The sequence below is a fragment of the Ambystoma mexicanum genome, chromosome 8, assembly GCF_040938575.1.
Source record: "Ambystoma mexicanum isolate Mex_15411 chromosome 8, UKY_AmexF1_1, whole genome shotgun sequence".
Taxonomy (NCBI): Eukaryota; Metazoa; Chordata; class Amphibia; order Caudata; family Ambystomatidae; genus Ambystoma; species Ambystoma mexicanum.
The window spans coordinates 80,389,549-80,401,755 of NC_090929.1; the positions used below are offsets into that span (position 1 = coordinate 80,389,549).

Here is a 12,207-nt window from a genome sequence, read left to right on the forward strand (position 1 = left end):
AACATATATAGTGCTTTATATATCATTGGTATGACCTCAAAGCGCTCGTAGGTTGAACGCCCTCGGGTACTGTAGTCCAGGTCAGTCGAGAGAGAAGGGTGTCGAAGGGTGCACCAACTAAGTGTGCAGCTGATGTAATTGGGTAAAATATCTTTAACCCTGGAGTCTGACAAACTCTTTACAGGGAGCTGCATTGTTAACCTCAAAGGGAAGTGGTCACTGTGGGCGTTTGACAGTACCACAAGTTCTTGCACACATTCTAAAATAGCATAGCTGCCGAATAGGTAATCAAGCTCCAACTCAGCAACGGAAGCAGGTGGGACATTTGTAGATGGTATTATGTTGAGGACGAACACCGAACCTGACAGCACCTCCTTAACTAACCAACTGGTCAGGGTGCCTACACTTTTCTCTTGTATTTCTTTCCTACGCATTTCCCTTCTTGTTCTGTTTTTTTGATTTTTCCGTATTTGTTACTATGGTAGAGATCATGGGGTAAACTTATGCATCTGCCCCAGATATTTGTAATATGGAGGCTAGATTTTCAGATACAAGGGCTGCATGCTTTGTTCTCAGCCAGTCTTTGTGTGTTTTTTTATGTGAGTGGGGAAGCTTCATTATTGTGGCCCGATGTACATGCATCAATCCCGCTCTGTAGGCTTTCAACCTCGCTGTCGTAGAGGTCACCATTGGTACCAGGATTGGCAGCAGGCAATAGCTGCTCGACAGTAGCCTGATTCTGCTCCAAGAAAAGCATCAGACGTTTGCACGGTTTGGCCCTCTTTCAGATCCTCATGTATAGAGCCACAAAGCCTTAAGAGGATTTTCACTGCAAAATGTAAGGCACCAGTATTAAGTTCAGTTTATGTGCTCCTGGTATTCATATTTGCAGTACTAATATGGCCATCGTCCGCCATTTCCTTGTAAGATTGATCCATTTCGGTTGCAGGAAAGAAATTGGGTGTTGTGGGCATCCGAGGCGACTTGGCAATGTGGGATGGTGATATGTGAGGAGTAGGTGGTAAAAACACTGAAGAGGTCCCTCTATTTAAAGGATCGGGTCTATACAGGTCACGAGGGTTTTGTGTGACCCTGTGCAGTGAATACCTAATAAAGACTTATTATCAATCCCAATTGTGGAACGGTTAGCACTACCTGAAAGTTCCTCTTCAATTAGGGGCACTAAGAGATCCTCACTGTTTGCTTCCTGGGCCATATTTCTGTTTTGCTCTGGGTCAGGTGCAAAATATGATGTAATCTGCACACGAGTGGGTTTCTTCACTTTTACCACTGTTGAAATTGACGGTGAGACGGTTAATCCAAGCCCTGACTGCTCCGTGCTAGTCGAGCGCAATCTCGCGTTTGCTTTTTTATATGGCTTATCCTTACGCAAGTTATAGGCTTTGTAACCACTTACTGTCTTTCCCAGCATATTTTGAGTCAGGCTGTTAGGCTGTGGGGGCTATGAGGATCGTGACAGTCACAGAATCAAGGGAAAGATCATGTGCAATAAAACACAATGTGATGTTAAGGATAGCGTTCATACTGTAACGTGAGCTTCTTACCTCGCTCCTTCGCTGCAGAATAGAAACTGCTATGGCTCACCAGTAAGAACTCGGGCCAGTGGGAACAGTGATTCAGTTACCAACTTCTTTCATCCTAGACAACCAAAGACAACCACTTAGTTCCCACTTGATGTCCGCGCGGCGCTCCGCAGTGTTTTGCCTGTTTTTTGCACACAAACTGGTCCAAGGGCTACTCATCTGCTGGGTAGTGTGAGAAACCTGAGGGTGTTTCACCTACTAGTCCCCGGGGATCTGTCATCCAAGTGGCCAGGACACGGCCATCGCTATTGGATCCAGTTCCTGGGGGGGGGGCCAGCGGGGGAGGATCACCTGGGCGAGGGGTTTTCAGGGAGTGGAAGTGGGACACTGAGGGTTGAGACAGTATCCCCTCCCTGTAACACATTTTCCCCATCCTACCCTGTAGGATATTTAGAAGCTCTACCCACCCCCCTTTTCCCGCACAAACACTTTCTTATACTGTAATAGACAACAGACTAACACCAGAGCCGTTTACCTGACCTGTCCCAATACACGGCTCAGGCAGAGTCAGGCAATTGACAATAATAACGCACACCTGACACCCCTTTACCTTCCCCACAGGGATAAAAGGCGGAGCATGAAAGCACACTGTGAGAAAGGCTGAACACACGAGGAAACAGCTACACCAAAACCGGCAGTTCAAATGAAGAAGGCAAGCAGTGAGACATGGAAGGACGACGAAGGGTGAGTTGCCCTTGCCCTATTCACCGCATACCCGCAAAATCTCCCAAAGGAAAGTTATAAGACTAGGATCTGCAAATGGCGTGTGAAGCAGCACATGTCAATGGTACACGGGGGGCTCCCGCTGTGATAACGTAGAGAAAGCTAGGAGAAGGGAAAACCTCACTTTCTGATGAAAATTAGCAATGCATGAACTGTGTTAAAATACATGAACTGTGTTAAAGAAAGGATGTAGTGAACCCGATGGAGGGAGGCCCAAACTACAAGGAGGATCCGAGCCCGGCAGAGGGAGATTCTAGGGGTGACAGGTAACCGCCAAAGGTGCAAGATCACCAAGAGAACTTTTCTTTATTTGATTATTTTGTATCAAGAGTCATACATTCATGAACATTGTGTCGACAAGAGTAAATCTGGTCGGGGGGTTGTCCACAGAGGGAATTGTTTAAAAGGACATTTGACTAATACAGGCAACATTTGAAAGGCTGTAACTTTCATTATTTTGAAGGAACTTTTATTTGTTATTTACGTCAGGCCCTCGAAAGCAAGAGACTTTCAAGAGAAATGACACTTGGCCAACAAGGCTCCTGATAATCCGGAATGCAACTATCAACTCGTGCTGGGAGAGGCTTGAGTGTGTACTGTGCTCCAAGATACCATCTTAACCCATGCGCAAAACGTGGGGAAGGGAGATCTAAGCTACCGCATCCTGACATATTATTTAAGAACACTTCTTTCTTTCCTTGTAAATCATCCCACACCCTTTTTTGTAAAGTTTGGCAATAGGTTTCTTAGTATAGGCCCTTTTCATTTGCCACAATGCCACTAGGACTGCCTTATTTTCATTTGATGGTCGACGCTTGCTCCCATCTCAGATCTAGGTTTAGGTTAGGCGTTTTTCCATCCTGCATACAGCTTAATAAACACCCTTGAACTATGATCACTTGTTGTCTTTACTGTTGTCACCATGCGTTCCACACGTAGGCAGATAATGTGTACTGGACAGAGTTCTTTGTTGGAATGAGAATCCTTGTCCCCAAATAGGAAAGTCACTCCCAGTGAGGTCCCACTTGCTCCGACTTCTAGGGAGGGTCTTGCTGAGTGGGCTCACCTCCCTAGCCTCAAAGATGGTGGCTCCCCTATGGGGAGAAGGGACAAATAGTCCAGATTCGTCACAGATCACATCTGCCCTCTGGTAAATTTGAGTTTATTCCTAGGACTACTGGCCAGAAAGTACCAGCAAAGGCTTAGTGAGGCAAAGCTCCTTCAGACGCTGCCTCCTGAATTCGAAAAATATTGCTGGCATTGCGTGCAATCTCGGTAATGGTATATCATTAAATTGGGTGAGTATGGGTTAATACATTTATTTGAAAATTGGGGGGTTGTTTTTCATACAAAATGTATTAACTATATGTTTCATTATGTTATTTGCATGTTATTTTATGGGATGCCTATTTTGTCTATTGTTCAAGATATTGGATACTTTTAGTTTTTTAATATGATTAAAATCCACAATATATAAGTATAAGCATTACAAGTGTATGGCGACATGGACAGTCAATTTCCTCTTATATTTCTGTGTACAAGTCAAAGCCCCAAGCAGCGCCTCTGGTCCAATAACAGCTAGGTAAAAAGACTAGGAGCAGGAGATAAGCTGGAGAGGACTGGTTATCACATAAGAGCAAATTTACTTCAGTAAACTGGTACAGAGTAATTTATATTTTGTTCTGAAAGAAACATATTGTGCTGGGAGGTCCTAGTCTCAGCTAATAAATTGCTTGTGTGCAGGAAGTAGCACTACACAACAGCAGGCAAACAACACATTGAACACATCTGGTACCTACGGTCGACGTAGTGTTACTTCCTGTTTGAGGCTTACCATTGCTTCCTTGTGTATGAACCTGTACACCTCTGCCGGCATGATGTAGCAGATTTTCTCCAGCTTCAACGTGTATCCCTTCAGCACAGCACCAATCTGGCAAGAAGACAAAAATGTAAGGCTTTTGAACCCGAAGTGAACATGGGAGAGGCAAAGCTATTCCCAACCCCATCTGTCTCCTGCACGTGGGCACAGCACGCATTGTTTGCAAATCTTGCATTGTATGGCACAGAAAAAGCTAAAACCAGTCATTTTACACAATCTACTTCATTTCAATGTTGTGGAACTATTGGAAAGATGCTTTACTGAAATGTGGAAACGATGTGATCCTTTAAAAGGGAAACATAATTTGGGTGAGGGAAGGGAAGAATTACTTAAAAATAAAAGTACAGAGTTTCCACAGGAATTATCTGACAAATGCTGTTGCCCCCTTTCAACAGGAAAATCATAAACCCATGAGGCTGAGTCACAAGCGTCTGACGCAGTTTGGCTCCCTTCATCTTATAACAAGTTTCAAATTGCCCCAATGTCACTAACAAAAATAGTCATAGAAATCTATCAAAATAATGATGCCACACAGAAAAAGGCTTCGATACAGGTATAAGGTATTCCAAGGAAAGAAATGCCCTGAGATATTGCTCTTGTTAGATGTCTAGTAGCAGGGTAGATCTACAGGCTGAAGAAGATCTGTAGGCCACACTGCACACAAAGCCCCCAAGATGCCTTCTTCCTCCGTGCCCAAAGAGCATGAGCGCTAGCCCAAAAGGATGTGTGAGAAACCTGAAGGTGTCGCACCCGCTAGTCCCCAGAGATCGGTCATCCCGGTGGCCAGGACACCGCCATTGCTATTGGATCCAGTTCCTGTGGGTGAACCAGTGGGGGAGGATCACCTGGATGGGGGTCTTCGGGGAGTGAAAGTGGGACACAGATGGGGGAGATGCGGTATCCCCTTCCTTGTAACCCCCTCCCTTCTAACAAGTTCTCCCCATCCTACCCTGTAAGATATTTAGAAGCTCTACCCCGGCCCCCTTTTCTGACACGAACACTTTCTCACACCGTAACAGACAGCGGACTAACACCAGAGCTGTTTACCTGACATGTGCCAACACACGGGTCAGGTAGTCAGGCAATTGACCAGAACCATGCACACCCGGTGGCCCTTTACCTTCTCCACATGGATAAAAGGTGGATCATGAGAGCACACTACGAGCAAGGCCGAATGCATGAGGAAACAGCTACACCGAACTGGCAGTTCAAACGGAGGAGAAAGGAGGCGAGACCTGGAAGGATGACAAAGGGTGAACTGCCCTTTCCCTTTTGAACTCAGACCTGCAAAGCCTCCGAACTGGAAACCATAAGACCGGGAGTTACAGCTGGCGTGTGGAGGAACAGATGTCAACGGTGCACAGGGGCTCCCGCATTGATAACACAGGCGGGGAGGCACACTGGCTAACGTGATATCATCCTTGACTCCAGAAGTAAGACAAGCCAACGGGTTCAACATAGTCGGTGAGACGGAAGAAACTGATAGCAAACCAAACTGTGCTGAGCCCAAGGTTACAAATGGCAACATTAAATGAACGCAAATAACTTGAGAAGAAAGAACTTGTGTGTGTGTGTTTGAACTTTTGGGAAATCACAAACAAGGGCCAGCTGCAGAGTGGTCAGGCACCACAGGAGTGCTCATTTGAAGGACTCTCGCTGGCCCCTTTGGTTGTGAGTTGAAATGCAAGTACCAGAAGACCCTAGGAAAAAGCAGTGTGAGATGTCAGAGTGGTCCTACAAGGGTCACATCAAATCCCTTGTACGAACAAAAGTCTCTGACCCAGTGCCGATAGAAAGCTAGGGGAAGGGAACCCCGCTTTCTGATAAGATTGTGAACTGTGGAAAAAGGCAAGTGTGAACCCGACAGAGGGATGCCGAAAGAAAGCTAGGAGAAGGATACCTATGCTTTCTGATGGAACTGAGGAAAACATGAACTGTGTTAGACATTCATGAACTGTGCTATAGAAGATTGTAGTGAACGAGACAGAGGAAGGCCCACTTTGCAAGGAGGATCCGAGCCCGGTGGAGGGAGATCCTAGGAGTGAAGAGCAATCACCCAAAGTGCAAGATCACTGAAGGAACTTTTGTTTGTTTGTTGTTTTGATCCAGCAGGCCTTCTAAGGCAAGAGATTTTGTAGAAAAGAGACTTGGCCCTTGAATGTTCTGGTATCATGGAATGGACTTGTGATGCTCATGCTGGAAAGGCTGAGGAGTGTACTGTGCTCAGGAGCCCCACCTTGTCCCGTGCTAAAAACGTGGGGAAGGGAGACTCCGCAATACCATCCTGACTTATCATTTTGTGAACACTTCTTTCTTTTCTGGTGAACATTATCCCACACTCTTTGTGTAACTTGGTGATAAGGACTAGCAATAGGTTTTTTTAGTATAGGCCCTTTTTATTTGACAAGACGCTACTAAGACAGCCTTATTATTATTTGATGTCGTAGCTTGCTCCCATTTTAGCTTTAGGTTAAGATTAGGCATTTTTCTCACCCATGCATACAGTTTAATAAACACCCTTGAACTGCGATTACCTGTGTCTGTCTTTACTGTTGCCACCATGAGTTCCTTACAGATGGCACTTCCTCCTCAAGGGGTGAAACCAAGATCATGCTCCCCCGGAGATGAGAAGGAGGACACAACACTGCCCATGAAGCCTTCCTGTTCTGGAAGCCCTAGGAAGCGGTCTTATGACCCCTGGCGGGTAACTGGTATATGCCCCCACTAAAATCAGTCCTCGTCATTTAAGTGGTCTAGTGGCACCCCCTACTTGTCTCACCCATTTTAGGATCCACTGGAATCCACCCTGGTAAGAAGGACTAAGTGCATTGTGTTCCCATTAAACACGGCCAACTTGAAAAGTGACTGTTTTCGGGATTGAGGGAGAAAAATTACATTTAGCGACTGGCTTGTTTAAAAGAGGTTCACGTCCGCAGAGAATTAAGGGAAGGCGTGTGAACTCAGATAGCCGACGCATGGCTCTGTGGTTCATGAGGATGGGGAGGCTGGGAACGTCACCCACTATTCATGGCAAAGATGAAAAATACTGCTGACCATCTGAGTGAACTTCGGCAGATCTCTGCTCACCTGCAAAGTAGAATGCCTTCTCAGTAGCCAGATTGAGAGTTATGGCTGCAGACAGCCGGAGTGTTTAAGACCAAGCTCTCACATGCAAAGAGGGATTGGGCCTTGGAGCCAATGGATACAGGTATCCATTCAGTTGGATGACTTGGCGAGAATCAGCTAGAGAAAATGATTGACTGCGGAGCCACAAACATATCTATTTATCTATTTATATTTATGAAAGTGAAAATCGGTCGGTGAGTTTGTGGCAAAGCGTTGTTCCTTATACAATTCCACACCGTTTCACCAATCTGCACCAAATGTTGCACAGTTACCGGTTAGGTCCCTCTAGACATTACTGGTTACATGGCATGTGGACACCCGACCCTTTTCCCCGGATTCCAGAACCTTCACACATGAGACGGTTGCCTCAAATCGTGAAACATCAATGTGGTCGTAGAAGGACTGGTCCTCAAGCCTAAAATGTACGGTTTCTGGGACATTTGCACCGCAATGCACCACAACAAAATGCACCAAGCCAGGGTGAGGCAACAGGTGGGAAGAGAGGTGCAGTAGGTCCCAGTATGCAGCAGCACACCAACTCTCGCCTCCGCCCAATGTCTGCTCCAGGGTATGTCAGCCAGCCACACATGCCCATTCCCAGTGCAGCTTACTTCAGAGTGCAAAGCACATCAAGCGATAAGCGGATCGGAACAGCGACCTACAGGATCACTGACTTTCAACAATTATTGAGTGTTGTCCTGTCTGTCCACAGAACCCGTTCGCAGAATGGGTACGTTTTGGTAGTGAGATCATAAATAAGAGTATTTAGGAAGCAAAAGGATGAAACCAGCTGCAAGCTACAGCGTTGCAACGATTCATGGTCCCTCTCCTCCAAACCAGAGGAAGAATATAGGGTCATTTACAGCTACACTTGCTGGTGAGCATTGCTTCGAGGCAAGGAATTAAAGAAATAGCAGCAATACACTATTTACTTGACTTGGGTCATCAATCGTACATTGCTATATTTCCAATCTGGTGTTATGTTAACAAGACACCATATCAAGCTGTAGACCATGTATGAGACAGGAGAAAAAAAAAGCAGCCCACCCTAACAATACATCACGTATTGAGTATGGGATTCAAAGATAAGTGCGCCATTTGCATACTTTTTATCCCAGAATGCATTTGTGCATGGCTTGCTTGGGAAAGGGAATATATCTATTATACATTATACAAAGAAGAATCCTTCTTTTATCACTCGCAGTCGGGTCACCTGGGATAAGAGGAAAGCCCTTTGCGGGCGGACAACACGTGGCTAGATTTTCTCCTACAAATAAACCAGGAACACAAGGGAGCACCTCGGGAGCATGCCTGGATGGGATTAAGAATTACATTGTGATATATCTAGACATTATAAGGAGAGTAAAGTAAAAGAAGGTTAAGCCCCATTAATGGTCCTGCTAGTAATAAGAGAAGAGATGTGCCAGACAATACGTGGTTACCACTGTGCCAGAAAACAGAAGTGGTCGTTACTGATATAGGCACGATATGGCCATCACTATATTAAGCGACATAGGGTCCAGTGGTCCAAGTGAGAGGGAACGGTCGGGAGTGGTGTACCGCTACTTTCATTTTGTACTGCTCAGTAAAAAGTATTGCTAATAGCCACATTTCCAGTATGAGTTATTGGCATCTCCGCATATGTATTTCAGGTATAACCAGTCCGAACATGCCAATTAATGGGTATGGCCAGTCCTAACTTGCCCAGGAACAGACATGGTCAGTGTCCACATGTCCAGTAACAGCTGTGGCCAGCATCTCCTACTCACCTGTCGTGCCAGAATCAGAGCAGTGCAGCACCTAAGCTGTGGAAGATGGTCAAGAGTTGCCAGCCAGACCCATCTAGTCCCTACCTTCCACACAGGGGATCTTCAGGGTCACCAAGGAAGGTGGTACCTCCTGCACCCAGGGTGCTGTGCTGCACCTCCTTTGCAAACTTGTCTCAAAACCAGGCACGGCTACTGGCATTTCATTAGGTGATTCACCAGGCAAGTGTTCTTGTTTGAGAGAGCTCCTTCCTTGTTGGTTGACATCAGTGCGAGTTGCCCTGCAGCCTTGAGTGGGATGGGCGAGGCCTCACTTTCACTACCCAGACAAGCCTAGCAGAGCCACCATCACCACTGCCCTATTACCTGTCTTTGCCTGCACAATTTAAATTAGATTTTTTTTCTGCATATTCAAATAATAAATAGTGACACAAAAGGATCTTGCTGTTTGACGATTTACTTTAAAATTGAAGACAAATGGAGAGTTTGTCCACAGTGCCACTGAACTGCTGGTCCTCACTTTGCCGGCTATTGCCTAGTCATCACTCTGCTCCAGAGTACATGGTCCTCACTGTGCCAGAGAGGATCTGGTGATCAAGGTGCCAGGTAAAGAGCCTTCACTGTGCCTTGAAATATACAGTCCCCAATGTGGCAGGTATTTTATTGTCATCAGTGTGCCAGGCATTATTCGTCTCGGGTATAGCAATGGGTGCTAAAACTAGCCGAGGTGCCCCCGGGTGGACTGCACTACACAGGACCAGCTATTCTGGATTTTGTTCATTTTCAGTAGGGAATTTCTCCCACTGTGTGGAGCCCAAGAGTATATGGTCTTCATTGTGCCAGTGATGATGTTGCAATGGATACTTTGTTGCAATGTAACCTTTCACGCTACTAAACTCTTAGGGCCTGATCACGACTTTGGCGGTAACCCTTAAATCCGGCGGTAGCGCTAATTCCGCCGGATTTAAGGGTCCGCCAAAGTCGTGATCAGGCCCCAAGAGTTTAGGCTCGCACTATTACCGCTGGTGGGAAATCCGCCGGCAGTAAGAGCGCAAATTTTCCCCATTGAGCCCAATGGGGAATGGGGCATTCCCGAATGGGCTCAATGGGGAATGGGGAATTACGTTACCGCCGAACTCGTGATCCGGTGCTATTAGCGCCGGGGAGTTCGGCGGTAGGGCTATTACCGCCGGCAGTAACGCCCAAGTCGTGATCAGGCCCTTAGTCACCTCCCTTCTACTGCTCCACTCTTTTCTTTGGACTCCCCTCCTCTCACCTCTCCCCCCTCAAATCCATCTACCACTCTGCCATCCACTCCCTCTGCCTTCTCTCTCCTCATGATTCCATCTCCTCTTCTCTCAACTCACTAGGCTGGCTCTCTTTTCACTCACAGCTTACATTTTATTTCCTCTGTCTAGTCTTAAAATCCCTCCATGCCCTTGCCCCACCTACCTATACTCCCTTCTCACTTTTTATACTCCCTCTCGTTCACTCCGTTCTGTGGATCTTTTCCTTCTCTCTTCTCCTCCTCCTCCTCCTCCTCCTCCTCCTCCTCCTCCTCCACCCTGTTCCCCTTCCCGCTTCCGTTCCTTCCAACTCCTCGCTCCCTTCCATTGGAACCGCCTACCCCTTCCTGTCCATTCTATTACCTCTACCCCTCATTCCGCACTTCTCTAAAATCTTATCTCTTCCACTCACCCCCCTAGCTTCCTTTTCCCTCTCTCACTACTGACTCTACCTCTTCCCACTCCTCCCACCCCCTCCCTCACTTAGCCTGTCTCCTTCAGCACCTTCCTATCAATATTGTAAATTGTTCCTTGTACTGTTCTCTGGTTCTGATTCAATTGTCATGTATTGCTTATTGTATTATGCTTGTTCCTCTTGTTAAGCGCTTTGGATTAAAGCGCTATATAAATAAAAATAAATACAAAATACTTACCTTTCCTTCATCCTATCTAGTGTTGGTATGGACAACGCATGATCCTTGCCATTTGCGTTCCCGGGCGTGCCCTTGCGTCACCATCACTGTGTTGGGTATTATAATATGGTCACTGTGACAGAGAAGACATGTTCATTATTATGCCTTGTTGCTGTGCCAGGAATATTATATACTCACATAAACGGCTATGAGTTGACCTTGATGTGAAAGAGCCTATACCCATCTCAACGTCCTATTTGGACAAGGAGCCTGTATGGACCACAAGACATTGCATGGTTCTATTGTGCCAAGGAACGAATGGTCCGCACAATGTAAAGGAATAAAAGAACACCATTGTACTATGTGATGCTAGGCACGGCAGGCACCATACCGGCACTTGCCAGATGCCCCACAGGCCTTTAACAACCATTAATTTACTCCCATTTCACGGTCGGTAGGGGTTGGTGTCCCTATAATGGCTCATTCTCAAGTAGCAGAATGGAAAACAGCCTCTTAGGGGGCCCAATGCTGCCAGCTCTACCTCCAGCGGTGGCTGAGGTCAAGGATTTGAGGTAAAGGACCTGCCTGTGATGGCACCACTGCCGGGACCACAAAAGCACATGTGTGACCGGTTTTCTCAATCTTTACCTCCCAAACCTGCTCACAGGAAGGTTACCACCAATAGCATGTAGCTCAGCAGACTGAGGGTGGGCACAAGAGGTGCATATTTTAAGAAGGGCCCACTTCTAGGTCCTGGTGAATTCAGTCCCCATACCGCCTTTGCCTCCCATTCAAATACACAGAGCTGTATTTGCAGCCTCTTCTGTGTTCTCACTCTCCAAGGTCCCTCTGCTGGTCAGGATTTTCAAAGGCACACAAGGGAGCATAGAGGCATGATACCAATTCTAGGAAACGCCACGACAGCCCAAGTGAAGCAGGCTGCATGTCAACAATTCCTGTGTGCTGGAAAGCCCATTTTGCTACACTTTACAGAGGTTCTTTCTCATAATTAGCCAAGAGCTAAGTGCTCTTGGCTAAGTGCCAAGACTTGTCCATTTTACGCCAAAAAATGAAGCCAATAGTATCAAACAAAATGGGGGATACTGATATGCAGGAGTCTGCCTGTTGGCTCTGAAGATTCAGAACAGTTGCATCATTGTAATTGTGATTGGTTATTTATAATGTGCTTAA

General features: G+C 46.4%; 1 protein-coding gene across 1 annotated transcript in view; it reads right to left on the reverse strand.

Annotated features, from left to right (window-relative positions):
* The window catches only part of CCDC180 (coiled-coil domain containing 180), a 728,974-nt gene that overhangs the window by 549,585 nt on the left and 167,182 nt on the right, over nt 1-12,207 (reverse strand). Inside the window, exon 8 of the mRNA XM_069609330.1 lies at nt 4,162-4,257. Coding sequence (XP_069465431.1) covers nt 4,162-4,257 — 96 coding nt within the window. The remainder of the gene's footprint in view (nt 1-4,161; nt 4,258-12,207) is intronic.